The sequence below is a fragment of the Eleutherodactylus coqui genome, chromosome 4, assembly GCF_035609145.1.
Source record: "Eleutherodactylus coqui strain aEleCoq1 chromosome 4, aEleCoq1.hap1, whole genome shotgun sequence".
NCBI lineage: Eukaryota > Metazoa > Chordata > Amphibia > Anura > Eleutherodactylidae > Eleutherodactylus > Eleutherodactylus coqui.
The window spans coordinates 53,021,559-53,048,598 of NC_089840.1; the positions used below are offsets into that span (position 1 = coordinate 53,021,559).

The following is a 27,040-nucleotide window of genomic DNA, read 5'->3' on the forward strand; positions in this document are numbered from 1 at the left end:
TTCTTTGACATGGATCTCAAAGCACGACGGTAGTGCCCTCCTTGGCCAGCGACGAGGTCCAATAACAACCTCAGGAAAGGACAAATAATTTTGTAAGAAATAAGGTTTCTTACTAGAGATGAGTGAGTATACTCGCTAAAGGCAATTGCTCGAGCGAGGGGGAGAGCAGGGTGGAACGGAGGGGAGATGTCTCTCTCCCTCTCCCCCCCCCCCCCGCTCCCTCCTGCTGGCTGCCGCTACTCACGGCTCCCACGCGCCGGCACCCGAACCTTCCGTCTCGAGCGGGAAGATACTCGCTAAAGGCAATGCTCGCTCAAGCAATTGCCTTTAGCGAGTATACTCGCTCATCTCTATTTCTTACCTTTTGTTTATAGAACACTCTGTCTGTCCTTCCTGGAAAAAAGAAAATCCCTGAATTATTTGCTAGGGATCTTGAGTAATATTCCAGTCATGCCTCATATTGGGAGGCAAAGTTGTTAAGCGCAAATATTCACTAGGTGGTATGTTTTCAGGTGACTAACTTAAGATGCAATGCTCGAGCTTGAGGAAGCTCACAAATCACACACAGAATTGAATATGATAGGAATCATCTAATTTATTAATCAGCAGAAGTATTTATACAAAGACATTTGAAACAAGGTTACAAGACGTCTCGCTTCTAAATATGCCTAATTTATAATTCATTTATTATCATTGGTTATTAAAAACTCAACAAGTGCAGTGAAGTCTACTTAGAGGCAGGACTTTTCTTAGGTTGATTGAAGCTGTTTCTCTTAAGATCTCAGTAAATGGCCTTGGAAAGCAGTCTTGCATTCCTGTGATAAAAACAATCATTATATCTGAATATGTGCTAAGAAAAGACAGAGAAATAGAGAAGAGCAGGTTACAAGACAAGATGGAGGACAGAAAATATAATAGCTTATCTCACTCTGCAAACCCAACAGTTTTTGGGGGGTTATTCCTTGACCTCAGTGGCAGGGATGGGGTGTAAAATGTGGCAACCTGTGAGCCTTTGCACCGCCTCAGACTCATAAGCTTACTGACGTGTGGTGGTCTCAAACAGAAGGTGCTTAAGAAGCTGCTTCTGGAACTGCAGGAAAGTGAACATTTCCTGGGACATTTTGTAAGTTACATAGGCATTATAGGAAGTGATCTGAATAAAGTACAATGCTAACATTTTATATAATGTTGGATAAGAGCAGTCACATGACCGGAGACTGCTCAGCAGGGGGCCCAGTCACTGCTCCAGACCCTCAGCTTTCTTTGGTAGCTAGGAGCAAGGAGATTTTAAATTTCCTGGGCTCTCCTGGCTTCTGTACATGCGTCCACCATTTTGCTGTCGAGTGCATGCACAGAAGCCAGGGAAGGTCTGTGGAGTGTGTTCGCATGGGGGACAAATCCGGAGGCCTCCGGTAAGAGGTTTCATCTCTCTTCAGCGATTGCATACCAATTAGCAAATAATTACACTAACAAATTTGGCGCCCAATGTGTGGCTGGAATGGGATTTCTTCTAAAAGTAGCTACACTAGATGGAAGCGTTTCAGCATTCTGGATTGGACAAATTAAGGAGCTCCATAAAAGAGGTAAGAAAACTTATTTTCTTATGAAATTTCATCTGTCCCTCCCCTGAATGCATTAACATTCCGTGATTGCTGCAAAGAAAGGTTACTTCTGTCATGATACGACCTCCAGTTTTAGAGAATCTGACAGACAGTATGTTTTTGGGTAGGAAATCCTGTATGTAAATAGTGAACTGGTGTGCTTCATGGGTGTGTAGTGCCATATTGTCTCATAAGGTAAATAGGAAAGGGATCTTCCACAGATACTATTTACAGTCTGTACTCATAAGGAATTTTAATGGGACCTGGAGAGGAGAATTATGTAACTTCTGGCAGATTAATCTATATGTCAGACCTAATTGCTCTTATCAGCTAAAGTTGTGGAATAAAGAAATAGTAATCCCCGTGGAGAATACATAAATGCCCATGGATTGATGGACTATCAACCCATGATAATGTAGTTATATCAATCCATGGGCGTTCGTGTATTCCCACGTGATTGTATATGTCCACAGCATGTTGTTCACCCTGAAGTTTGTTCAGAATAGACGTTGTTTATCTGTGGCTGGCTGCTCATTAGGGAATCTAGACACAATGTCGAATGACAGTTGTTGCTTCTGCACATGCGCTGATAAAATAGGCTTTGCTATACGCTTGCAGGAATAATCTGCTCTCGCGCATGTGCTATAAGGTATGCGGCGGCCATCTTGCGTGTGGCACTGATTGGCAAGGGAGGCTAACATGCAATCTTGCTGATGACAGGCATGCCTCTACTCTCGCAGGAGTATCACGATCTCGCACCTGCGTTCTTCTTTCTGGACACGCTGACCACGGAGAGTGAGACATGGAGGTATGGATTCAGATAGTGTGATGCACTAATTAATTTCATTTCTTACAGGTGTTTGGTATCTTGTTTATATCCGGGGGTGGGGTTTTTAATTGTGAACATTTAGGCCGGCTTCACACGAGCGTGACGGGCTCCGCAGCATAATATTACGCAGTGAAGCCCGTCACGGCGCCCCCCAGAGACCCCATACTTACCAGCGGAAGATAGCGTGAAGACGCTTCCCCGCCCACCGCCGTCGCGTCACGTGACACGCCGGCCACGTCATATGACGCGGCGGCGGTAGGCGGGGAAGCGCTTTTTCACGCTATCTTCCGCTCGTTACAGCGGGAGATAGCGTGAACGGACGGCTTCCATTGACTGCAATGGAAGCCGTCAGCGCGTACACCCGCAGCAAATAGAGCATGCTGCGGGTGAGGACGGGAGATTTCACGGTGCGTAATTCCGCGGTGGAATTACGCATCGTGAGCATTGTGCTATTAGGTTCAATAGAACCTAATAGCATGGGGCAACGCAGCGGATTTTTGCCGCGGATTTACGCGGCGTAAATCCGTTCGTGGGAAGGAGGCCTTAATCTGCTTGTTGAGGCTTGACAAAGACCGTTGGTCATAACGTTGTCATTTTTAACATGGAGCAATAAACATTCTTCCATCCTACTATACACCCTTGATGCTGCCACTTTTGTTTGCATTCCTGGACTGATGTTGTGGAATTGGAGGTCCATGTTCCCTTGTTGTGACTCTGCATGAATTGACACCTCTGCCTGTGTTGGGACGATTAAGGGGTGCTGCTGGACACCGAATATTGGGACTTTAGGCTGACAGAGCAGAGCATAGTGAGAAGTAGGTCATTGTTGACAGTGTCAAATGCAGCAGAGAGGTCAAGGAGGATTAGTAAGGAGTAGTCACCTCTCGACTTTGTTGTCTTCAAGTCATTGGATACTTTTGTAAGGGCGGTTTCAGTTGAGTGTAGAGGGCAGAAACCAGACTGGAGGGGGTTGAGAAGAGAGTTGTCAGAGGGAAAGCGTGTGAGGTGGGAGTAGACCAGGCATTCTATTATTTTGGTGATGAAGGGGAGGTTTGAGACGGGTCAGTAATTCTCGTTGGTTGGGTCAAGGGTTGTTTTTTTTAGCAGAGGGGATATTATGGAGTGTTTGAATGAGGAGGGGAAGGTACCAGAGATTTGGGGGAGGTTGCAAATGGTGGTGAGGTGGGTAATAACAGCTGGGGAAAGGAAGCGGAGAAAGTGAGAGGGGAGAGGGTCGATAGCGCAGGTGGTGGGGAGAGCAGCGGAAAGCAGCCTGGAGACTTCTTCCTCTGTTGTTGGCTCTAACATAGAAAGTGAGTAGGTGCTGGATGCAGTGCTGGAGACTGGGATCGGGGCTAACCGTGCAGTTTTTGGAGATTTCTTTTCAGATATTGTTTGTTTTTTTCTTTGAAATAGGTAGCTAGTTCTCCAGTACTGAGATCCATCATGGGGGCGTATTGTTTGGGGCTGAAGAGGGAGTGAAAGGTGTCAAAGAGTCGTTTGGGTTTGTGGGATAGTGAGGAGACAAGGGAGTTGAAATAAACTTGTTTGATGTGGTGAATTGCTAGGTTATAAGTTTTAGGCATGAATTTGAATTGGAGGAAGTCTGTGGGCAGCTTTGATTTTCTTCGCAGCTGTTCGGCGCTCCTAGAGCACTGCCAGATGAAGCGTGTTTGGGACGTGAGCCAAGGTTGCTGTGGTCTGCGGTTGACTGCTCTGGTCACGGGTTGTGCTGCTTCATCCAGGGCTTGTCTGAAGGTGGTGTGGTAGTGTTTCGCTGCCAGGTTAGAGCAGGGGAAGCAAGAGATGGGGAACAGGAAGGACTGGTCTCGGTGAACCAGTAGAGGGGAGGCAGATCAGTCAAATTTAGATTGAATGAAGCAGTGGAACTTGATAAGTAATGGTGCCGAACAGGGCATTGTCTGGAAGACTGCTAAGCAGCTGATTGAGGGAGAAAAGTTAAAAATGCAGTTAAAGGATGTCAAGCAATGTTAAAAAGAGCTGGTATGAATCCAGAAGGATGCTTGGACAGTTGTGTAAACAGAGCCTTTTGGGCCTCAGAAAAATTAGCAATTTAACAGAGGCAGTGAAGTCCAACTAGTTTGGAAAGAACTGACTATGTGGACCCTTGACCAAAAAATATAATAAAATATAGCTTTTATTAAAGAAATAACTAAAAGGAAGAACATACACACATAAATCTAGATCCAGGAAAACCCATGGAACCGATAAAAATATATTGATACCACTGTCCATAAACAGTAATAGACCGGTCAGTCTGAGTATCGTTATGACTCAGCCATTTAGTGTATTCAGTCTCTTTGCAGAATCTGACAGGATTATCAGAATCTATTGTATACACGTCAACCTAATCAGGAGATGAAAAAGTGACATAAGTCCGACAGTTGGATGTTACAGAACGTGACCCAGACGCCAGTGATCAGGTTCGGTGATGTATACGTCGTTCACATCGAGAAAATAAGCTATGCCGGACCACTAAAAATTGTAAGCGTAACCCAACGCGTTTCTCCCACAACGTGGGTTCATCAGGGGTTTCAATACGCAAAAAATGGTACTTTACTGGTTTAATGACTCCCAGTCAGAAATCGGATAGTGGTACAAAAATAAAAAATTGATGAAGCCTCAAAATGTCCAGCACTGTCAAATAAATGACACACTGGATATAGAGGGATCAATCAGAGTAGAACTGTCATTTCCACTGGTGATGATTATATTACTAGATAGATTATTGTCGCCATATAAGATAAATGAACTGACAGGACTACGAGAACCCTACTACTACAATGGTAGAAATAAGAGTAGGGTACAGGTAAGAAAAATTTCTACCCTTTAAGCGAGAGAAAATTATAATTTCTCAGGGATAATAGTCCCGAGTACAGAAAGATAGAATAATTTTAGCCGTTAAGTCAAAGGGTATCCCGAGGGCAAAATTTTTGCAATCGGGTCCCTGGATAATCAAATGGCATATTCACAGCAGCCCAGACTAGCCGCCTTTTGGATAGCCATCTGATAAATTTTCGCTCTAGACCTACAAGGAAAATTCCTAAGACCTATAATAGTCCCTCAATAGAGTGGAAAGAGGATTCAAAGACCTATATTAGTCCCTCAATAAGGTGGTCACTAAGTCAGAGCCTTAATAAGCAAAAACTGAAATCAAACAAATAAACAAAACGGCGGCATGTCAGCCCTGGTGGTGGACTGACAGCAACATTCTTAAAGGGTAGAAATTTTTCTTACCTGTACCCTACTCTTATTTCTACCATTGTAGTAGTAGGGTTCTCGTAGTCCTGTCAGTTCATTTATCTTATATGGCGACAATAATCTATCTAGTAATATAATCATCACCAGTGGAAATGACAGTTCTACTCTGATTGATCTCTCTATATCCAGTGTGTCATTTATTTGACAGTGCTGGACATTTTGAGGCTTCATCAATTTTTTATTTTTGTACCACTATCCGATTTCTGACTGGGAGTCATTAAACCAGTAAAGTACCATTTTTTGCGTATTGAAACCCCTGATGAACCCACGTTGTGGGAGAAACGCGTTGGGTTACGCTTACAATTTTTAGTGGTCCGGCATAGCTTATTTTCTCGATGTGAACGACGTATACATCACCGAACCTGATCACTGGAGTCTGGGTCACGTTCTGTAACATCCAACTGTCGGACTTATGTCACTTTTTCATCTCCTGATTAGGTTGACGTGTATACAATAGATTCTGATAATCCTGTCAGATTCTGCAAAGAGACCGAATACACTAAATGGCTGAGTCATAACGATACTCAGACTGACCGGTCTATTACTGTTTATGGACAGTGGTATCAATATATTTTTATCGGTTCCATGGGTTTTCCTGGATCTAGATTTATGTGTGCATGTTCTTCCTTTTAGTTATTTCTTTAATAAAAGCTATATTTTATTATATTTTTCGGTCAAGGGTCCACATAGTCAGTTCTCAGAAAAATTGGCAGTTCAGCTTGATGACATGCTGTTTTACGAGGAGGAGGAGGAGTAATAATATCCGAGAGTGATTGACAAAGCTAATTCTCCCTTTTTTTCTGGTGATAGAGAATGCTTTTTTCTCCTGTTGCAGCCAAAAGAATCATTAGGTTCCGCTGCTTTCTGCCGGTGGAGAAGAGAGATCTAGGAAGCAACAGACCGCATAGGGAAGGGGCTAGTGACTGGGGGGCGAGAGGGTATAACAAGGGTTAATTGAAGAAGAGACCGGGGGAGGGGTTTTTCGAGTAGAGGAAGCAGAGAGAGGAAGGGGAGGAGTCGGCAGTCCACGAGGAGAAGAAGAAGGGAGAAGACGGACGGACCCAGGCTCTGCAAAATCCAGGATTTTAACCTGCAAGCCTTAGGATACAAAACCCAAGACCCTGCAAACGGAGGAGTGAAGACACTGCGGTCCCAAGACAGAAGCCAGTGCAAGTCCCAAGACAGAAGCCGGTGCAAGTCCCAAGACAGAAGCCGGTGCATGTCCCAAGACAGAAGCCGGTGCATGTCCCAAGACAGAAGCCGGTGCAGTCCCAAGACAGAAGCCGGTGCAGTCCCAAGACAGAAGTCGGTGCAAGTCCCAAGACAGAAGCTGATGCAGTCCGAAGACAGAAGCCGGTGCAGTCCCAAGACAGAAGTCGGCATGGAACAGCTGATACTACAGATAAAGGAAGCGGTGGCCAGCCAAGGACCGCAATGGCTGCTGCAAATAGCCACCGAAGTCAGCGCTCCATCGTCAGGTGAAGCCGGGGCCGAGAGAAACCCTCCGGAGCCGGCAGCCGCCCTGGAGTCCCGCGGAAGACCCGTTAGAAGAAGGCTTCCCCCTGCCTGGCTGAGCCCGAGTCCAGCCGCGAAGAAAAGGGGAAGAGGTGGGAGTCCCGGAGGCAGGAGAAGTGGCGGGAACCTTTTGGCGCGGTCGCAGCGCAAGGGACAGAGGCACAGCGGGGGCGCACGTGGTAGCGGCGCCGAAGCGCCGCAATCGACCGAGGTTGGACTTACCGGGAGGATGCAGGCGGCGATCGGTGGTGGTAAGTCCAGCATTGGAGGGGGGTTCCCCGTGGCTATCCGACGGGCAGTAGCGGGACAGCCGATGCCGCCCTCGCGCGGAACAAGCGGAGGGCAGAGGGCAGAGGGATCTGCGAGCGGGATGTAGTCCCGGCGCAGAGGTTTTACTTTGCCGCAGGAGCAGCGAGGGCTACGGGAGTGAGTCCCCTTACAGCCCGGAACCGGAGGAGGTGCGGAGGAGGAGGCAGAGGAGCAAAACGGCCACCGGAGGAGCCGTTGAGAGCGCGCGGCCAGCGGTCAGTAGTGGGGGGGTGGAGGGGGGGGAGAGAGAGTAGTGCGGGGAGCAGCAGCAGCAGCATGGAGTAGGCCACTCGCGGGCTTTCTCCCATAGCGCAGCGGGACGCAGCGTCCCAGGCAACGGCGGCTGCCAGTAGGCGGCACATGGCCCACGCAGCTGGAAAAGCAAATAGAGGGTTTTGGGGGGGGGGGGCCGTGCGAAGGAAAACGCCTATCGCTTTACTGTACCTCGCACGGATCCTAGGGAGAAAGAGGCAGAGTTGGGAGCATACGCCAGGGGGGAGCGAGGGGTATCGGGACACAGCGCAGTAGGTGGGAGAAGGGCGGGAAGGGAGACACAATCCAGCTCTTCGGCGCCATCTTCAGGCGACGAATGCGCAAGCTGCAGTAGAATCCCTCGCGCGGGCCAATGCAAGCGTGCAGAAGCGGGGATGCACAGCAGCGGGCGTAGCAGCCAAGTGTTAGAGGCTTGGGCTTCGCGTCCACTTTTCATGTGTCCCCAGCTTCTTCCGCAGATATTAGGCGAGCCAGCCGTAGTGGCAGGCAACGTGAGGCGATTGCAGCCTGCGGGGCTTCAGACGCACGGAGCCCAGGAAACCGTAGTGTCGCCCACAACAGGGCTCTGGTACGACACACGGCTCAGAGTCCGATGGTTCATACAGCAAGACCACCCGCCCCTGTTTATCCCTTGGCAAGGCCGGAGGACGACAGAGCGGGTGAGTCAGCATGTGGTAAAGTCTGGGGCACTGCATCGCCCGGTGGTAATGATTTCATGGTAGCGCTAAAGGCGCTGGTTAAGCAGTTTGATAAAAAAGGACTTCCAGTGTCCTATGCTCATCCGGGGAGCCGAGGCTCGCCCGAGGTTGGTTTGTTGGCTCACGCACCCGGGTCTGCGCCTGTGGAGGCGAGCGGGACAAGCGAAGAGCTTGGTAAAGATGGTTTGAGGTTTGCGGATTCGCTATTTTGTGGCGTGGCCCCGCTGGGTGTGGGCCTCGCGGAGGAAGTGTTGGAAAAGATAAGGAACGGTTGTTATGTCGATATTTGGTCACTACTGTCTGTTGAGCATGTCGCGGTTGATAAGGAACGTTTTTCGGAACGGGGCAGCGACAAAAAACCCAAAATCGCAAAAACGTTCAGCAATTGGTTGCAAGCTATTCTGACCCTAGCCCACGTTGTTTGCCAGCAGCATCCGCAGAAAGGTCCGGAGCTGCTGGTATACATTAATACCATACACAGCGCCTACAAGCTGCACGGAGGTTCGGCTTGGTGGCGTTACGACGAGGATTTTCGTCAACGTATTTCCAGAGTAAAGAATGTCAGTTGGGCTACGAAGGCAACTGACGCCTGGATCTAGTTAATTCTGGCGCAGAAACCTCCCAAGACATTTTTTCCAGGAACCACCACAGGAGCCAGCACGGGACAGCAGGCACCTGTGGTGCACAAGCCCTCGGGTTCCTGTTGGGCTTTCAATGAAGGCCACTGCCGATTCCTTGCCTCATGCAAATTTCGGCATGAGTGTTCTTTCTGCGGAGGAGCGCATGCAGCGGTACGCTGCTTTAGACGTCAAAAGACAACGACGGTCCCAGCCGTGCCCATGGCTGGGAACAACCCCAGTGAGCGTCCGGTACCTGGATTGCTGGTTCGCCAGGTACCACAGGAAGCAGGAGGCAAATCTGCTTAAAGCGGGTTTTACTTCTGGTTTCGTCATTCCTCACCTCCCGGGTTCGGCCCTTACGCTTAGCCGCAACTTAAAATCGGCGCGCGACAACAAGAGTGTGGTGATGGATAAACTGCTAAAAGAATGGATCTTGGTCGCATGGCGGGTCCTTTCAGGGAGCCGCCGTTCGAGAATTTGTGGGTTTCTCCATTGGGTTTGGTCCCGAAGAGGGAAGCTGGCAAGTTCCGGCTTATCCATCACCTGTCTTTCCCAACCGGTGATTCGGTCAACGACGGGATATCTAAAGAACAGACTGCGGTGTCATATACGTCGTTTGACAGGGCGATAGACCTGGTACGGCAGGCGGGTCCCGGAGCTCTGCTGGCGAAGGCGGATATTGAATCAGCCTTTCGGCTGCTCCCGTTGCACCCCGATTGTTTCCATCTTTTGGGTTGCCGGGTCGACGGGTTGTATTTCGTGGATATGTGCCTGCCCATGGGCTGCTCCATCTCGTGCTACTATTTCGAGGTCTTTAGTTCCTTTTTGGAATGGATGTTGAGATTCGAGACGGGCATCTCATCGGCACTTCACTATCTAGACGATTTTCTGTTTGTCAGACCGTCGGGGTCAGAGGTATGCGGTTTTCTACTCTCGTCATTTCAGGCCCTGATGGAGAAGGCGGGCGTTCCGCTGTCGCGGGAAAAAACGGTCGGTCCTTTGTCGTGCCTCACCTTCTTGGGCATAGAGATAGACTCTAGCGAAATGGTTTTTCGGCTGCCGGAGGATAAAGTGGCGAGGTTGCGGCAAGCGGTAGAAATGGTTGGCAGTTCGCGTAAAGCCACACTGCACCAGTTTCAAGTGTTGACGGGTTTGCTGAACTTCGCTTGTCGGGTCATTCCCATGGGCCGCCCGTTCGCTAGGCGTCTATCGCTGGCAACGACGGGGGTTAGAGAAAAACATCATTTCGTCAGAGTGACGAAAGGAATCCGAGCGGACCTACACGTATGGCAGATTTTTCTCCAGACTTTTAACGGTCAGGTGATTTGCCAATCGGCGGAAGTAACGAACGAGAAGTTGTCCCTTTTTGCAGATGCGTCGGGTGTTTGTGGTTTTGGAGTCATACTGGAGAACAGTTGGTGTAACGCTCCATGGCTGGCGGAGTGGGTGTCCAGATGGTGGGTGAAGAACATTGCGCTACTGGAAATTTTCCCCTTGATGGTGGCCATCGAGATATGGGGAGCGAGATTGGAAAACAAAAACATCTATTTTTGGTCTGATAATCAGACGGTGGTCAGAGCTGTGAACAAGCAGTCTTCTTCATCTTTATTGGTCTTGGCGGTGCTTCGCCATTTGGTTTTAAGATGTTTGCAGTTTAACGTGAAATTGAAGGCAAGACACATGCCAGGTATCCTTAATAGAACTGCTGACGCTCTTTCTCGTTTCCAGATGTAGAGCTTCAGGGAGCTGCACCCGACGGCGGACGTCGAGGGGATATGTTGCCCGGCTTCCTTGTGGGAGATACTAGAAGAGAGCTCCTAAAGCTGATTCGCAACTCAGTGGCGGAATCAACATGGAAGCGGTATAATAATATTTGGAGAACATGGATAGCGGCAGCAGGGGGCCAATTGCCCGATGGAGAGCAGGCCAGAGTAGTGACGCTAGATATGTTAACGGACCTGCGAAAACAGGGCGCGTCGGCGGACGCGGCACGGAAGCATCTGACGGCTATAGCCTTTTTGCTCAAACTTCATGGCGCACGCGATGTAACCAAAGATTTCATCTTTGGGCAGATAGTCAAGGGCTGGAAGAAAGAGAAGTCGTCTAGAGACGGCAGGCGGCCTATAACCTTTGAATTATTGGGAGCAATGCTGGAAGCGTTGGGCTTGGTCTGCAGTAACGACCAGGAGGTGGCGTTGTTTTGGGCAGCTTTTTCGTTGGCTTTTTTCGCGGCGCTGCGGCTGGGGGAGCTAGTATCCCCCAGCAGGACGAGACAGGGTGGGCTGCTTTTTGCGGACGTCCTCTTCGGCGAACAGGACGTGAAACTCTGCATCAGAAAGTCCAAAACTGACGTCTATGGCGCAGGCGAGTGGCTGCGTATAGCAGCTATAGGATCCGGATGGTGCCCAGTAGCCCTACTTAGAGACTTTATAAAAACGCACAGAGGATCGGGTCCTCTGTTAGCGCATGCGTCAGGCTCTCCGTTAACGAAATTTCAGTTCGGGGCAGTCATGCGCGCATGCCTGGCTAAGCTAGGTTTCAAGCCAAGCGATTTCGGCACGCATTCTTTTAGAATTGGCGCAGCGACGTCAGCTTTTGCTTGCGGCCTAAAAGGGGAAGAGGTGAAGAGGGTGGGTCGGTGGAGGTCGGAGGCCTACAGGTCTTATGTTCGACCGGATCTGAGGGTGCTGTAATAACTCCTGAGTAAATAATTTTGGTTTGGTGTGTTTGAAATCACTGTGACAACGAAGGCTCTTCGAGCAATTTAAACTATTTGTCACTGAAAGTGCCTGAAACTAAAATATAACCTTTATTAATATTAATGATAAAAAACCAATACTGCTAAGGCAGGATGGTTCCGACCTAAACGGACACAAAATGACAGACAACCATACAAAACAACCACAAAATTAATTGCCTATGGGATTAGCGCAATTTGCTTAAGTAATTAGAATGACTCAAATACAGAATTTTAATATATTATTTAAATTGATAATGATAAGAGGGGCTACCAGATAAGGTGGTGACCGTAGCGGGCCGTTATCAGGTATACAAGGGACCAGAAAGTGGTAGCGCCTACTGAGATAACTCCATGTTGTTATGCATTAATAAGAACATGCCTATTGATGGAAAGACACTGTTCCAAAACAACTAGAGAGCGTCACTCATAAAACCCTAAGTGGTGGATAATGACAATTAGATCATCCACACTAGACAAATATTATACTAGTACACTCGCTTATGGGAGCACTGTACTGAGTCCGTAACCTTATTTGTTGCTAGACTTATTCACTTCCCCATAGGGTCATCGATCTGACAAGACCCAGTTCTTAAATTAGGTCAAAGTCTGTATCATCGGAAACAGGCTAGAAGGCTGGACTTGTAATGACAATTAAGTCAGGAGAAGTCCAAGCTACTTATAATATATGTCAATTCGCAAAATTGCGAATTTGATGAACATATAAATAGTTAGCTGAAATCCAATGTGGACCAGGGCGAACAAGATCGTCCGTAATCGTCTAATCGTCAACGCGTTTCCGCAGCGCAAGACAGATTATTTGGCGCGCTGCTTCATCAGGACGAAAATAAGACTGAATGATGCCCAAAAATTGTGCGATGCCAATCAACTGCACACAATTTTTGTTGCAATGGGTTCGAATAGCAAACAGCAGTTGCACAAAAATTGCGCGTAAGAACTGGTTTTTTAATGCGCCAATGTAAGAAGGCTGGTAGATTAATTGCACATTATGTAAAAGCAAATAGAATGGTTTTTAGTGTAGTGTAATTAATAACACTGCTTTACACTAAACAGACGACTGTGGAGGCTGATTTACACAAACAGATTGATTTGCGATTATAATGCAATCAATCTTGTTGCCTTACACTAGACAGTCGACTGTAAAGGCAACCCGATTGGTTTGCAAATAGTGCAATTGACCATGCTGTTTTATAATGAACAGACAGCTGACATAGCAATCCTTATGTTAGATAGGTCCATTAACTGAACACTATTCAACAAACATAGGTGCTAGTGATTAAACAGTCTGAACACCTGATACTTGGCGTTTATTGTCCCAGACTGACAAAAGAGCCAGGGAGGTCAATTAGAAATTGTGATGATAAATTTTCTAACCTGGCTAAAGTACAATACGGTCCTAGATGGTGACCGCTATCTAAACTACACTACCAGCCCCTGTGAGGCATTATTTCAAACTGACAATTTTGATTGCATTATAATCGCAAATCAATCTGTTTGTGTAAATCAGCCTCCACAGTCGTCTGTTTAGTGTAAAGCAGTGTTATTAATTACACTACACTAAAAACCATTCTATTTGCTTTTATATAATGTGCAATTAATCTACCAGCCTTCTTACATTGGCGCATTAAAAAACCAGTTCTTACGCGCAATTTTTGTGCAACTGCTGTTTGCTATTCGAACCCATTGCAACAAAAATTGTGTGCAGTTGATTGGCATCGCACAATTTTTGGGCATCATTCAGTCTTATTTTCGTCCTGATGAAGCAGCGCGCCAAATAATCTGTCTTGCGCTGCGGAAACGCGTTGACGATTAGACGATTACGGACGATCTTGTTCGCCCTGGTCCACATTGGATTTCAGCTAACTATTTATATGTTCATCAAATTCGCAATTTTGCGAATTGACATATATTATAAGTAGCTTGGACTTCTCCTGACTTAATTGTCATTACAAGTCCAGCCTTCTAGCCTGTTTCCGATGATACAGACTTTGACCTAATTTAAGAACTGGGTCTTGTCAGATCGATGACCCTATGGGGAAGTGAATAAGTCTAGTAACAAATAAGGTTACGGACTCAGTACAGTGCTCCCATAAACGAGTGTACTAGTATAATATTTGTCTAGTGTGGATGATCTAATTGTCATTATCCACCACTTAGGGTTTTATGAGTGACGCTCTCTAGTTGTTTTGGAACAGTGTCTTTCCATCAATAGGCATGTTCTTATTAATGCATAACAACATGGAGTTATCTCAGTAGGCGCTACCACTTTCTGGTCCCTTGTATACCTGATAACGGCCCGCTACGGTCACCACCTTATCTGGTAGCCCCTCTTATCATTATCAATTTAAATAATATATTAAAATTCTGTATTTGAGTCATTCGAATTACTTAAGCAAATTGCGCTAATCCCATAGGCAATTAATTTTGTGGTTGTTTTGTATGGTTGTCTGTCATTTTGTGTCCGTTTAGGTCGGAACCATCCTGCCTTAGCAGTATTGGTTTTTTATCATTAATATTAATAAAGGTTATATTTTAGTTTCAGGCACTTTCAGTGACAAATGGTTTGGTGTGTTTGGTGCTTTCTTTTGTTTTCCTTTACAGAATCAGGCTGGACGGTTTGGTTGGTCGGCCATTCCTATATATATTGGGCCGAGAAAAGAGCGCGGGCAAGGCCCGTGGGTGCGAACCTTGGATTACAAGAAGCACAAGTGCGATGGCATGGGGTTAGGGGTTTACAATGGGCCAGGCTGCTCCACGAAATCCTGTGTATCAGCAGATGGTCTCCGGAGAAGGTGATTTTAGTTATTCATACCGGAGGGAATGATTTAGGAAGAATGAAGGTAGCAGAGCTAATGGCATTAATAAAGGAGGATATAGTTCGTTTTAAAAAGTTTTTTTTAAATGTTATACTAGTTTGGTCAGATATCGTTGCGAGAAGATTTTGGAAAGAAGCGAGGGACGCGGAAGCGATTGAGAGGGTGATGAGAAGCATTAATTTTAAAATGTTGAAATTTGTTAGATCGTTAGGTGGGGTAGCAGTGAGGCACTGGGAGTTGGAGAGGAGGGAGCCGGGGATGATGAGGTGCGACGGGGTGCACCTCAGTGATATCGGAATGGACACATACCTTTCAGGACTTCAGGAAGGGGTGGAGGCAGCTCTGTCGCTGGCATGTGGGGGGCGGAGTGCAGCGTAAAGTTACGCTGCATCCTTCGTGGCGGTAGTTGAACTTTCCATGCCAGCTGGGGAAGGAAGGCGTTTACAGGCCGTTCAGGGGCCTTCTCACGCCTGGTTACTATTCTTGGACTTTAACATGTTTACAAGAACGTTTTAGGCATGGGAAGATATAGGAATAAAAGTTAATAATGTTTGGTTTATAAAAGTTAATAAAGCTGTGGCCTTCCCACAAAATTAATGCCAGCAAGGTATGTTGTGTCTTTATTATTATTATTATTATTATGGTTATTATTATGGTTCGGAGCAAGTTAAGGTAGGGGGTAGTCCACCCAGTCTGGGGAAATCCAGCCTTTGTTCATCTTTATGAGTGTAAGCATGTCGTCACTGGCAGTTGACAGGCGGGTACGCTTATCCGTGATGATTCCCCAAGCTGCACTAAACACCCTCTCTGACAAGACGCGAGCGGCAGGGCAGGCCAAAACCTCCAGGGCATACAGAGCAAGTTTGTGCCACGTATCCAGCTTTGACACCCAATAGTTGTATGGAGCAGAGGCATCACGGACTATGGTGGTATGATCGGCTATGTACTCCCTCACCAGCTTTTTACAGTGCTCCCTCTGACTCAGCCTTGACTGGGGAGTGGTGACACAGTCTTGCTGGGGAGCAATAAAGCTGGCAAAGGCCTCGGAGAGTGTTCCCCTGTCTGCGCTGGACATGCTGGCTGATCCCCGAGCCTCCCCTGCTACTTGGCTCTTGTAACTGCTTCTTCTGCCACTAGCGCTGTCAGATGGGAACTTTAGCATCACTTTTTCCACCAGGGCCCTGTGGTATTGCATCACTCTCTTACCCCTTTCACTGTGTAGCTCTACGCTGCTCATAGAGCCTGGCCAACATGTGGAGCGTTGAGTTCCACCGTGTGGGCACGTCGCACAGCAGTCGGTGCACTGGCAGATGAAACCGATGTTGCAGGGTGCGCAGGGTGGCAGCGTCCGTGGTGGACTTGCGGAAATGTGCGCAGACGCGGCGCACTTAGCCGAGCAGGTCAGACAAGTGCGGGTAGTTTTTCAGAAACCGCTGAACCACCAGATTGAAGACGTGGGCCAGGCATGGCACGTGTGTGAGGCTGCCGAGCTGCAGAGCCGCCACCAGGTTACGGCCATTGTCACAAACGACCATGCCCGGTTGGAGGCTCAGTGGCGAAAGCCAAAGGGCGGTCTGCTCTGCCAGACCCTGCAACAGCTCGGGGGCCGCGTGCCTCTTGTCACCTAAGCTGATTTAGTTTCAGCACGGCTTGCCGTTGCTTGCCCACCGCTGTGCTGCCGTGCTGCGCGCTACTGACTGCTGGTGACGTGCTCACACTTCTTAATTGAGAGGTAGAGGTGGCTGAGGAGGAGGAGGGGAAGGGTTTGGAGGAGGTGACATAAAACGCCGCAGATACCAGCACCGAGGTAGGACCCGCTATTCTGGGTGTGGGTAGGACGTGAGCGGTCCCAGGCTCTGACTCGGTCCCAGCCTCCACCAAATTCACTCAATGTGCCGTCAGGGAGATATAGTGGCCCTGCCCGCCAGTACTTGTCCATATATCCGTGGTTAAGTGGACCTTCCCAATAACCGCATTGGTGAGGGCACGATTTATGTTGCGGGAGACGTGCTGGTGTAGGGCTAGGATGGCACACCCAGAAAAATAGTGGCGACTGGGAACCAAGTAGCTCGGGACCACCGCCGCCATCATGTTTTTGAAAGCCTCCGTTTCCACAAGCCTTTACGGCAGCATCTCCAGGCTGATTAATTTGGCAATGTGCACTTTTAAAGCTTGTGCATGCGGGTGGGTGGCGGCGTATTTGCGCTTTCGCTTCAACGCTTGTGTTAGCGACAGCTGAACGGTGCGCTGAGAGACATTGCTGGATGGAGTGGAGGACAAGGGAGGTGAGGGTATGGGTGCTGGCTGTGAGGCGCTCGTGCCTGTGTCCTGGGAGGGGGATTGGATCTGTGTGGCAGGTTGGGGCACAGGAGAAGAGGCAGTGGTGTGACCCGGAGGCGGTGAATGGCCTTTGTCCCACCTTGTGGGGTGCTTGGCCATCATATGCCTGTGCATGCTGGTGGTGGTGAGGCTGGTAGTGGTGGCTCCCCGGCTGATCTTGGTGCGACACAGGTTGCACAGCACTGTTCGTCAGTCGTCTGTGCTCTCACTGAAAAACATCCCCACCTTTGAACACCTAGCACTCTGCACGGAGGCTTGTCGCGAGGAGGTGCTTTGGGAAACAGTTGGGGGATTCTTTGTTCTGGCCCTGCCTCTCCCCCTGGCCACTCCACTGCCTCTTCCAACCTGTCCTGCTGCTGCACTTGCCTCGCCCTCTGAAGCCCTGTCCTCAGTAGGCTTAGCAAACCAGGTGGGGTCAGTCACCTCATTGTCCAGCTGCTCTTCCTCCGAATCCTCTGTGCGCTCCTCCCCCAGACTTACCGCAGTTACTACTACCTCACTGACAGACAACTGTGTCTCATCATCAACGTTACCCAAAAAAAGCTCTTGAGACAGTTGCTGGAAGTCCCCAGCCTCATCACCCGGACTTTGGGAACTTTCCAAAGGTTGGGCATCGGTCACAACAAACTCCTCAGGTGAGAGAGGAACCAATTTTTTCCACTCATGGCAGGGACCAGAGAACAGTTCCTGGGAGTCTGCTTGCTCATCAGAATATGTTATTTTCATGGAGTGAGGAGGCTGGGAGGAAGGAGGAGCAGCAGCCAGAGGATTCAGAGTTGTAGTCCCTAGGCCGGGAGTAGTGGACTGCGTAGAAGACTGGGTGGTCGATACATAGCTGGATGCATTTTCTGCCATCCACGACAGGACCTGCTCACACTGCTCTGTTTGTAATAAAGGTCTACCACGCGGACCTGTAAATTGTGATATGAAGCTGGGGACCCGAGAAACTTGCCTCTCTCCTGTGATTCACCACGACCAGGAACTCGTCCTGTGCCCACACCCTCACTTGGACGTCCGCGGCCACGTCCTCGACCCTTACCCCTACTCCTCATCATGGTGGATTAAGAATAGAGCAGGGCCCAAATAAATTACCCCACTGTACAGCACTGACAACTGTGGCTTAATTCACCACACAGAGACTTGTAGATAGCGGAGACTCTATGTTGTAACTTGAAAAAATTAACCCGCTGTCTTGCGCTGATACCTAGGGGTAATTTACCGCTCGCAGAGACTTGCAGATAATAGAGGCTGTGTGGAGTGGGAGAAGACTCTAAAGCCAGTGGATAGTGCTGGTAACTGCGGCTATCTCAACCCAACCAAGGAAAGGGTATTGTGAGATGCTCTGCACAACGGCAGAGCTGAAATACTTTGCAGTGGCCCAGGAAATATTACAGTACTGTTTAACGGTGAGACCTCTGTCTAATGCACTGCAGACAGAGAACGGTATAACTGACGTCGTTTGCAGTAGGCTAGGAGATGTTAGAGAGCAGTTTCACGGTGAGAGCTGGTTAAGTGCACCCTGAGAACGCTAGTACTGATAGGCTGGGAACTGTCCTAGGCCCTAGATGCGTAATACAAAAATTGATGCACTACTACTCCCAGCAAGCCACAACTATAATGCACACGGTCAGATGTAGCCCTAAGAAGGGCTGTTGGGGTTCTTGAAGACAGTATCCTACTCTAACACTTTCCCTATATCAGCAGCAGCACTTTCCCTATACTCTGTATAATACACTGCAGACTGAGAACGCTATAGCTGAAATGTCCTGCACAGTCCGAGATGAAAAAAAAAAATTGGTGCATTACTGCGCCCAGCCAGCGAGAACAGTAATGCACACTATGAAGAGTGAGTAGCCCTAAGAAGGACCATTGGGGTTCTTTAAGACTGGATCCTACTCTAACACTTTCCCTATATCAGCAGCAACACTTTCCCTAACCTCTGCCAGCATGAGTCTGAGGCGAGCCACGGGCGGGACCAGTTTAAGTACTCGGCGGTCACCTGATCGCCCAGCAACTCACTACTGTGGGATGGGATAGGGCTGGCACGTCACAGCAGGAAGTGGTAATGCCTTCCCCACATGTCTATTGGCTAGAAAATGGCGCTAAACATGCGGGGAAGGAAATGCAATTGGCTCGAGTACCGCGTGGTGTTAGTCTCGAGTAATGAGCATCTCGAGTACCCTAATGCTCGAGCGAGCATCAAGCTCGGACGAGTGTGCTCGCTCATCTCTACACTTTACTATTTCTGGACCATTCCCGGCTACATCAGCTTGAACACCACATTCTTCTATGCTTTTTGACCAGTGTGTGTTGTGATTTGTGGACGGTGCAGTTCCGATTTGGCCCCTTCTCATTTCTAAAAAATGTATTCTAAATCTTATAATAATGGGACATTTATCAGTCTTACCTCATGTTTTTTTCTGTCTTGTGTTGCGTTCAATATAAATTGTGGCAATGAGAAGCGGAGAAGTCGTCACAATCAGTGCCACAACACCCCCTATTATGGAATTCAGCAGACAATTTGAGCAATTAGTTTTTCTCACTGCAAAAGAGAAAAGCAAAAACCATCAAGGCTTTTGTTCTGTACATGGGATCTATAGTACATGCTATCAAACTTACTGCACATGTGATGCAATTTGCATGCGATCAACCTTACATTTGGCAATAACCAAAAAAGCAATATACTCAGGTGGCCAGATGTCCCGATTTTGGACCCTGTGTCCTGTTGTCCCCAGGTCCCCAAGCGGGACAGGCTTTTGTCCCACTTTCAAAATGTCTGTCCCACTTTTGGGACATCTGTTCACCATAAAAGTGATTACTGGTAATCACTCAGTGGCACTTCTATGGATGCACAAACTGACAGCAGTGTGTGCACCCAGGATCCTCCTACCCTGATCTCTCCTCATTGATTCTGCAGAAGAAGGGCGGAGGAGTCTGGGCACACACACTTTCACCCACAGCAGCGAAAACAATGGAGCAGCAGCATTTTGAAGATGAGCAGGTAAGAATATGGGTCTCAGAGGATAGTTATCACTACTGGGGCTACTGTGTGGGTTATTATTACTACTAGGGCTGATATAGGGGACACTATTATTAATACTGTCCCCTATATAAGTCCCAGTAGTAATAGTATTATTACTGAGGCCAATATAGGGGACAGTATTACTACTGAGGCCACGGTGGGGATCAATATTACTACTTAGGCCACTGTGGGGGTCACTATTACTACTGAGGCCAATATAGGGAATACTATCACTACTGAGACCACTGTGGATGGCACTATTACTACTTAGGCGACTGTGAGGTTCACGACAACTACTGGGGCCAATACAGGGGACACTATTACTACTGAGGCCACTGTGGATGTCACTATTACAACTTAGGCCACTTTGGGGTCACTATTACTACTTAGGCCACTGTGGGATCACTATTACTACTGGGGCTAGTATAGGGGACACTATTACTACTGGTGCCAATATAGGGGAGACTATTTCTACTGAGGCAACTCTGCACATGGCAGCATACCTCAAGCTGACTTATGGTATGTTTACATCTGGGGGAAATGCTGCGGGATGTCTGCAGTGAAATTATTAATAGTGCCCCCGTATATCAGCCCTAGTAGTGATAGTATTGTTACTGAGACCAATATAGGGGACACTATTACTACTGAGGCCACTGTGGAGGTCAATATTACTACTTAAGCCACTGTGGGGGTCACTACTACTTCTGGGGCCAATATAGGGGACACTTTTACTACTGAGGCCACTGTGGATGGCACTATTACTATTAAGACCACTGTGGGGTTCACTATTACTACTGGGGCCAATATAGGGGACATTATAACTACTGAGGCCACTGTGGATGTCACTATTACTACTTAGGCCACTGTAGGGTCACTATTACTACTGGGGCTAGTATAGGGGACACTATTACTACTGGTGCCAATATAGGGGACACTATTTTTACTGAGGCTACCCTGCACATGGCAGCATACCTCAGGCTGACTTACGGTATGTTTACATGTGGGGGAAATGCTGCGGAATGTCTGCAGTGGAAATTTCTGCGGCAAATTATGCAGCATTTCCCCTCCAAAAAAGCAATGAAAATCTGTACCATTTGTGCAGATTTTGACTGGAAATCAGCTGTGTATTCGCTGCGGAATTTTCTCCCTGTCTTTTTTGAAACAGCCCTGTCCTTTTTATAATGATGGAGATGAAATCATAAGTCCTGATAAGCCCCGCCCACTGACCACACCACTTGTTGCGCATTGACCATGGGAAAATCTGGCCACCTTAAGGCCGCCTGCACACGAGCGTTCCGGATTCCGCTAGCGGATTTTCACGCGCTTATGGTACCTAAATGTGCTTGCGGATAGGTGGGGATGCGTGAAAAATCACGCGCGGATATACGCGGATGTATTGCGAAAAAAAACGCGCAGAAAAACCAGCAGCTGCCCCTTATTGTAAACCCAACCCCTAGAGAACTGCCCATTCCTTGGAAAACAGCTTAAAAACCAACACCCAGACTTCGTTTTGTCCCTCTTGCTTGTGCGAGCACCGTTAAATTATTGATGTCTTTGTGGGCATGGTTGATCCATGTAACTTTTTTCAGTCACTGCAAAAAAATTCACAAGAGGAATTCATTACTACAGATTTTGCATTCTTACATCCTGCATTGGCAAGAAATACTACCAATCTCCCTCTACAAATTTGCCTGTGAAGCTCTGCTGTGTGTTGGGACGTCTCCTACCATGCCTACTTCCTGTAGTCATAGCAACCAGTGACTCCATCCGCAGCTGCACTGCGGATGTACTGCGTGAAAAAACGCACCCATTCACTTGTATTGGAGGCTTCACGCGCAGAATCCGACCCAAATTAGAACAGGTCGCAGATTTTTTCAAGCGCGTGAAAAAACGCGATACAAATCCGTCCGTCTGGGGACAACTGCGGATCCTCATAGGAGTATATTGGCTGCGGTCTGGGGCGGATTATGTGCCTAAAATAACGCGCTGGAAATTCCGTTCGTGTGCAGGCACCCTATCTACACAGTAAATATAAGTAAATCATCTTTATTGATAAAACCAAACATAAAAACATTTTAAATAGTGGTAAGATCCCCATGATGATACACACATTCCCCAAGGTCTTGGTCCATCCGTACATGAAAGTATTAAAGTGTAGAAGCAGTGTAAACTTAGTTGTCTACTTATTTATCATATGTATTTATAAGACTAATAGAAAAGGCCCATGTGTAAAAAAAAAAGCAAGCACAAACCTATAATCATAGGCACAGAGTGCAGGGATGTCACGGAGATGAACACATTAGTTTGGTGTAGTCGGGTAAATGCTGTAGCTGCTCATGTTTATTTCATAACTGCAAATGTGTCTCATACAACTGTCTAATCTAATTGATGTAATGAACAGTATTTTGGCCCCCGTGGACATTGTCTGTATGGTCTCGATCCCATTCTGGTGTCCACTGTAAGGTTTCAATAACAGGTCCCCATGCTGAGCAGGTCTTGTGTATCTGAAGGACAAATAATAGGGCATGTCTTGCCCCTTAGGCCTCATGTCCACTGGGAAAATAAGAATTAAAATCCGCAGCGCTTTTCCCGCACGCGGATCCGCGCCCCATAGGAATGCATTGACCACCCAAGGGTAGATAAATACCCGCAGATGGTAATTAAAAAATTTCTGGAGCATGAAAAAAAATGGACATGCTCCATTTTAGTAATGATCACGCATGCGGGAGCTCATAGAGCACATAGCTCAATTGATCTGCCGCATGAAAAATAAAAGACAATTACAGTGCATCCGCAGCAAATTCGCGTTACAAATCCGCATCGGATTTTCCCCGTGGACATGAGGCCTTAGGGTGGTACAAATGGAAGGGCGCGGCATGGGAAGTTGTTGCTGCTGTGGTGATGTGCACTAGCAAGTACGAGAGCTCTGTGTAAGGGCTCCCACCCACTGGCGTTTTTTTCTCCGCTCCGATGCGATTCTAAAGTTAAAGTCTCGCATCGCAGTGCGAGAAAAACGCAGGCAGATATCCCAAAATCGCTGGGATATCGCTGCGACATCGCCAGTCTATTCAATGGGGCCAGCGGCAGCAGCGCTAGCCCCATTGAAAAGATATGAAGAATGCCGCGGACTTCTGCCACAGCTGTGACAGCTGTCACTGCTGTGGCAGGAGTTTCCTTCATCCCCGCGGGGACCGCGGGGATAAAGGAACTCTCTGTCACAGCTGTGACAGCTGTGGCAGAATTCAGCGGCATGCTATCCCATTGCTTTCAATGGGATCGGCACTGCTGCCGATCCCATTGAAAGCAGTGGTTTCTGACAAGCCCTGCAGAATGATTATCAGAGAAGGGCTTGAAATAGCTAAGAGCTATCTGCCATTTGCTGAGCGCTCAGCCAATAGCTAAGCAGTAGCTGCTATTGGCTGAGCCCTCAGCCAATCCGCACAGCCCTTTCAGGAGGCAGGGATTTTTAAATCCCCGTCTGCTGAAAGAGCTCAGTAGCAGTGCTGGGTAGCCAGCCGGAGGACGCGGCTGACAGCAGGAAAGGTGAGTAACATTTTTATTATTTTTTTAACCACTTTTTTATGATTATCGGGGAAGGGCTTATATTTCAAGCCCTTCTCCGATAATCATTCTGCAGGGCTTGTCAGAAACCACTGCTTTCAATGGGATCGGCAGCAGTGCCGATCCCATTGAAAGCAATGGGATAGCATGCCGCTGACTTCTGCCACAGCTGTGACAGCTGTCGCAGCTGTGGCAGAAGTCCGCGGCATTCTCCATATCTTTTCAATGGGGCTAGCGCTGCTGCCACTGGCCCCATTGAAAAGACTGTCGCAGCGATATCGCAGTGATTTTCTCGCACTGCTCTGCGAGAGTTTTCACTTACTCTCGCAGCGCAGTGGAGAAAAAAACGCCAGTGGGTGGGAGCCCTAATGGCTTGGTATTGTCTGTAGTTAGGAGAGGTTGGAGGTCGGGCAGAGTGAGCTGCAGACTGCAGTCACTGATGTATTGTTGAGAGTAGAAGCCTTTACACCATAGAGACTGTGAGTGCATACCTGTGTGAGCCATCTAGTGTGTCCCTGGAGCCATCTAGTGTGTCCCTGGAGCCATCTAGTGTGTCCCTGGACCTGCGCCAAAACCGCGCCACAAGGGCTGTGAGGTGGAAACTGTTTCACAAGAACCAGAGACTATCTTCCCAAATTTTGCAATTTTGCAAGCTCTGAAAGCAACTGTCAAGTTTAAAAGACAGTACTGCTATTTCTGTTGCCAAGTAAAGACTATTACTGTTTACTGCAACGTCTATGCTGTCTCTTAGGCTGGGTTCACACACGGCAGATTCCCGACGTAAATGTCACAGTTTGGCCACAGCGAAAAACCGCGACATTTCCGCCGGGAGGACTTCCGCTGCGGCCAGCACTCCCATAGAGAAGAGCGCGGCCGCAGCGGAAAAAAAAAATAGACATGCTGCGTTCGGCAAATCCGCGGCTACGGCCGGCTAAGCCGCGCGGCAGCGGTGGTCTCTGCCGGATTAGCCGCAGCGGATTTGCCGTCCCGTGTGGACGAGATTTCTGAGAAATCTCGTCCACTTGGCTGGCTAATCCCGGGATTAGCGGCCGCATGTGGATTTGCCATGGCGAAATTCCGCACGGAATTTCCGTTGCAAATCCGCCCTGTGTGAACCCAGCCTTAATCTGTCTGCCCGAGGGACACTATTGAACAGTGTTTGGAAGAGACTATAAATCTCTTGCACTTTCTTGCTAAAAATGGCTGCACGGCATCCAAGTCCAAACTTCAGCTTTGTCAACTCACAGTTGCGTTGCTAGACCATTGCACTAGGCACATTACTACTGACAGAATCCAGGCAGTGCAGGCTGTTCCACTTTCCTGGAATTGGTGGGATATTGCAGAGAATGGGTACCCCAATCCTCCAGCTCTCTGCAACTCTTATATGATTGCCAAAATAGCACCCTCACATATTACAATGAAAAGATGTACAGTTCTTAATACAGCTTTATTCATGAAAATCTGGTTGAAACCCCCACTGCTAATGCAGATTGAGTTTTTTTCCTAATGGTTAAAGATACCATGAAAATGGACAAACAAAAACAGGCTATGCAGTGGTAACCGACAACAAGGTAACTGTACAGAAACCACTCCCTCCGGGGAAGTCTGCTGAGGAGACTGAGATGATGGCACTTGCTGAAGCTTGTAAGCTGACTGTAGGTAAGACCATTAAAGGTCTACACCCAGTCAAGGTATGCTTTTGGAATCCTGTTTAATTTCGCACCTTTGTGATGCAGTAGACATTTTGTTGGATCATCGGGTAAACCAATCCAGAATGGAGAAGCAGTGTCTTTGTTGTACAAGGCTTTAGCTCTTCCCAAACAAGTAGCCACCATCAAGGTCCAGGCTTATACTAAGGAAATGACTCATGAGGCCCTAGGGAAGCAGAGAGCAGACGCAGCAGCCTGATTCTTCCTGAATGAGGTAACAGCCATTAACTTGGTTACAACTGAACGAGGTGGATATTTCTCTGTTGTCTAATTTTAGGAACAGCCCTCAAAGGGATAAAAAGAGGAGTGACACAAAAAGAGTGCTGAGCCAGATGCGAAGGGAATCTGTAGGAGAGGTAAACACCTATGCTTCCCCTGAATTCTCTGCTTTATGATGCAACATTTGAACCAGGGACCAACTCATCAGACAAAGCAGATAATGTGTGGTATGGTGTCTTCTGATTGGATTTCCCCTAGGGTTCAACAATGCAACCAGGTTTGTACAGGGATGCATGCCCCGTGTCCAACACAACCCAGAAAAAAATGACAAAGTACTTCCTCACCAGATATTTCAGAAGATCCTACAAGGAAAAGGAAATTCTCAAATGTTTCACACTCCTTATCACCCACAGAGTAGTGGTATGTGAGTGCTCTACATCAAAAATTAACTGCCACTCATAAACATGTATTTTCCTCAATTCCAGATTCAGACTCAAAAGAGAGATTGCATAATTTGCTTTCAGGAGGTTGGGTTCTCCTCAAAACATGTGAGAAAAATTTTGGAAGTGAGATTTGATGATCCACACCAGATCCAGTTGACAACTACCACTTCAGTCAAATTGGAAGGAAGGACACCTGGATATATGTCAGCCATTGCAAAAAGGTTTTAGCTTGGAAGGCTGTTTCTACTGTCATTGACAATCCTCAGTATAGGGGAACTCTACCATGTGCTAAATGAAGATTGGGACAATATGTTTGTTAAGCATCATGAGATTATTGTTAGGGCTATTGATAAATCAGAGAAACGTAAAAACTGTTGGACATGTACACATAGCCCCATAGCTGTAAAAACTATGCCATATAAAGCCATTTCCCTTAATGTGTTTGAATTGAAAGATCTGACCAACACTTCATACACACCAGTGAGCTCCGGAAAATTAAAATGTGAAAAACACTCCCAGTAGCCGGATGGCATGAGAACACTTGGTTGGTCCCTAACCGATCGTTACCAACCAAGCAAGGTAGAAATGCATACTGTTACTTAAGCCTTCAAAAAACGACCACAGCTCTTGCATCTAGATCACAAGCAGCGGTGCGGTAGACCCATTCTTTCCACACACAATGCATAAAATTAGTGTTGGAAACTCACCACACAATATCTCTTTAGGGCCATATTCACATGGGCATAATCATAATTTGACCAAGCAAGCACGCTGCATTATCACTCAGCCGCAATGCGCTTACACCCGTGTGTTGTGCCCGCACAGAAGATAGAACATATTTTTTCTCACGCCCCGAAACGCACATGTAATTAACAACATGATTGATTCAACCTAATAAAATCAATGAGATCTATTCACTGCATATTACATGTGCAAATTTTGTGTACGTAATCCGCTGTGCAAATATGGCGATGTGAATCCAGCCTTAGGCTTGCAAGAAAGGAACTAAGACAGTTACTAGAGTGATAAACCCTAGACAACACCT

General features: G+C 47.6%; 1 protein-coding gene across 1 annotated transcript in view; it reads right to left on the reverse strand.

Annotated features, from left to right (window-relative positions):
- Positions 1-672: 672 nt before the first annotated feature.
- Positions 673-27,040, reverse strand: part of LOC136624613 (Fc receptor-like protein 5) — a 55,045-nt gene continuing 28,677 nt past the window's right edge. Inside the window, exons 6-7 of the mRNA XM_066598570.1 lie at positions 19,449-19,583; positions 673-815 (exon numbers count right to left, since the gene is read on the reverse strand). Of these exons, the coding sequence (XP_066454667.1) occupies positions 19,450-19,583 (134 nt within the window). The 3' untranslated portion in view covers positions 673-815; position 19,449. The remainder of the gene's footprint in view (positions 816-19,448; positions 19,584-27,040) is intronic.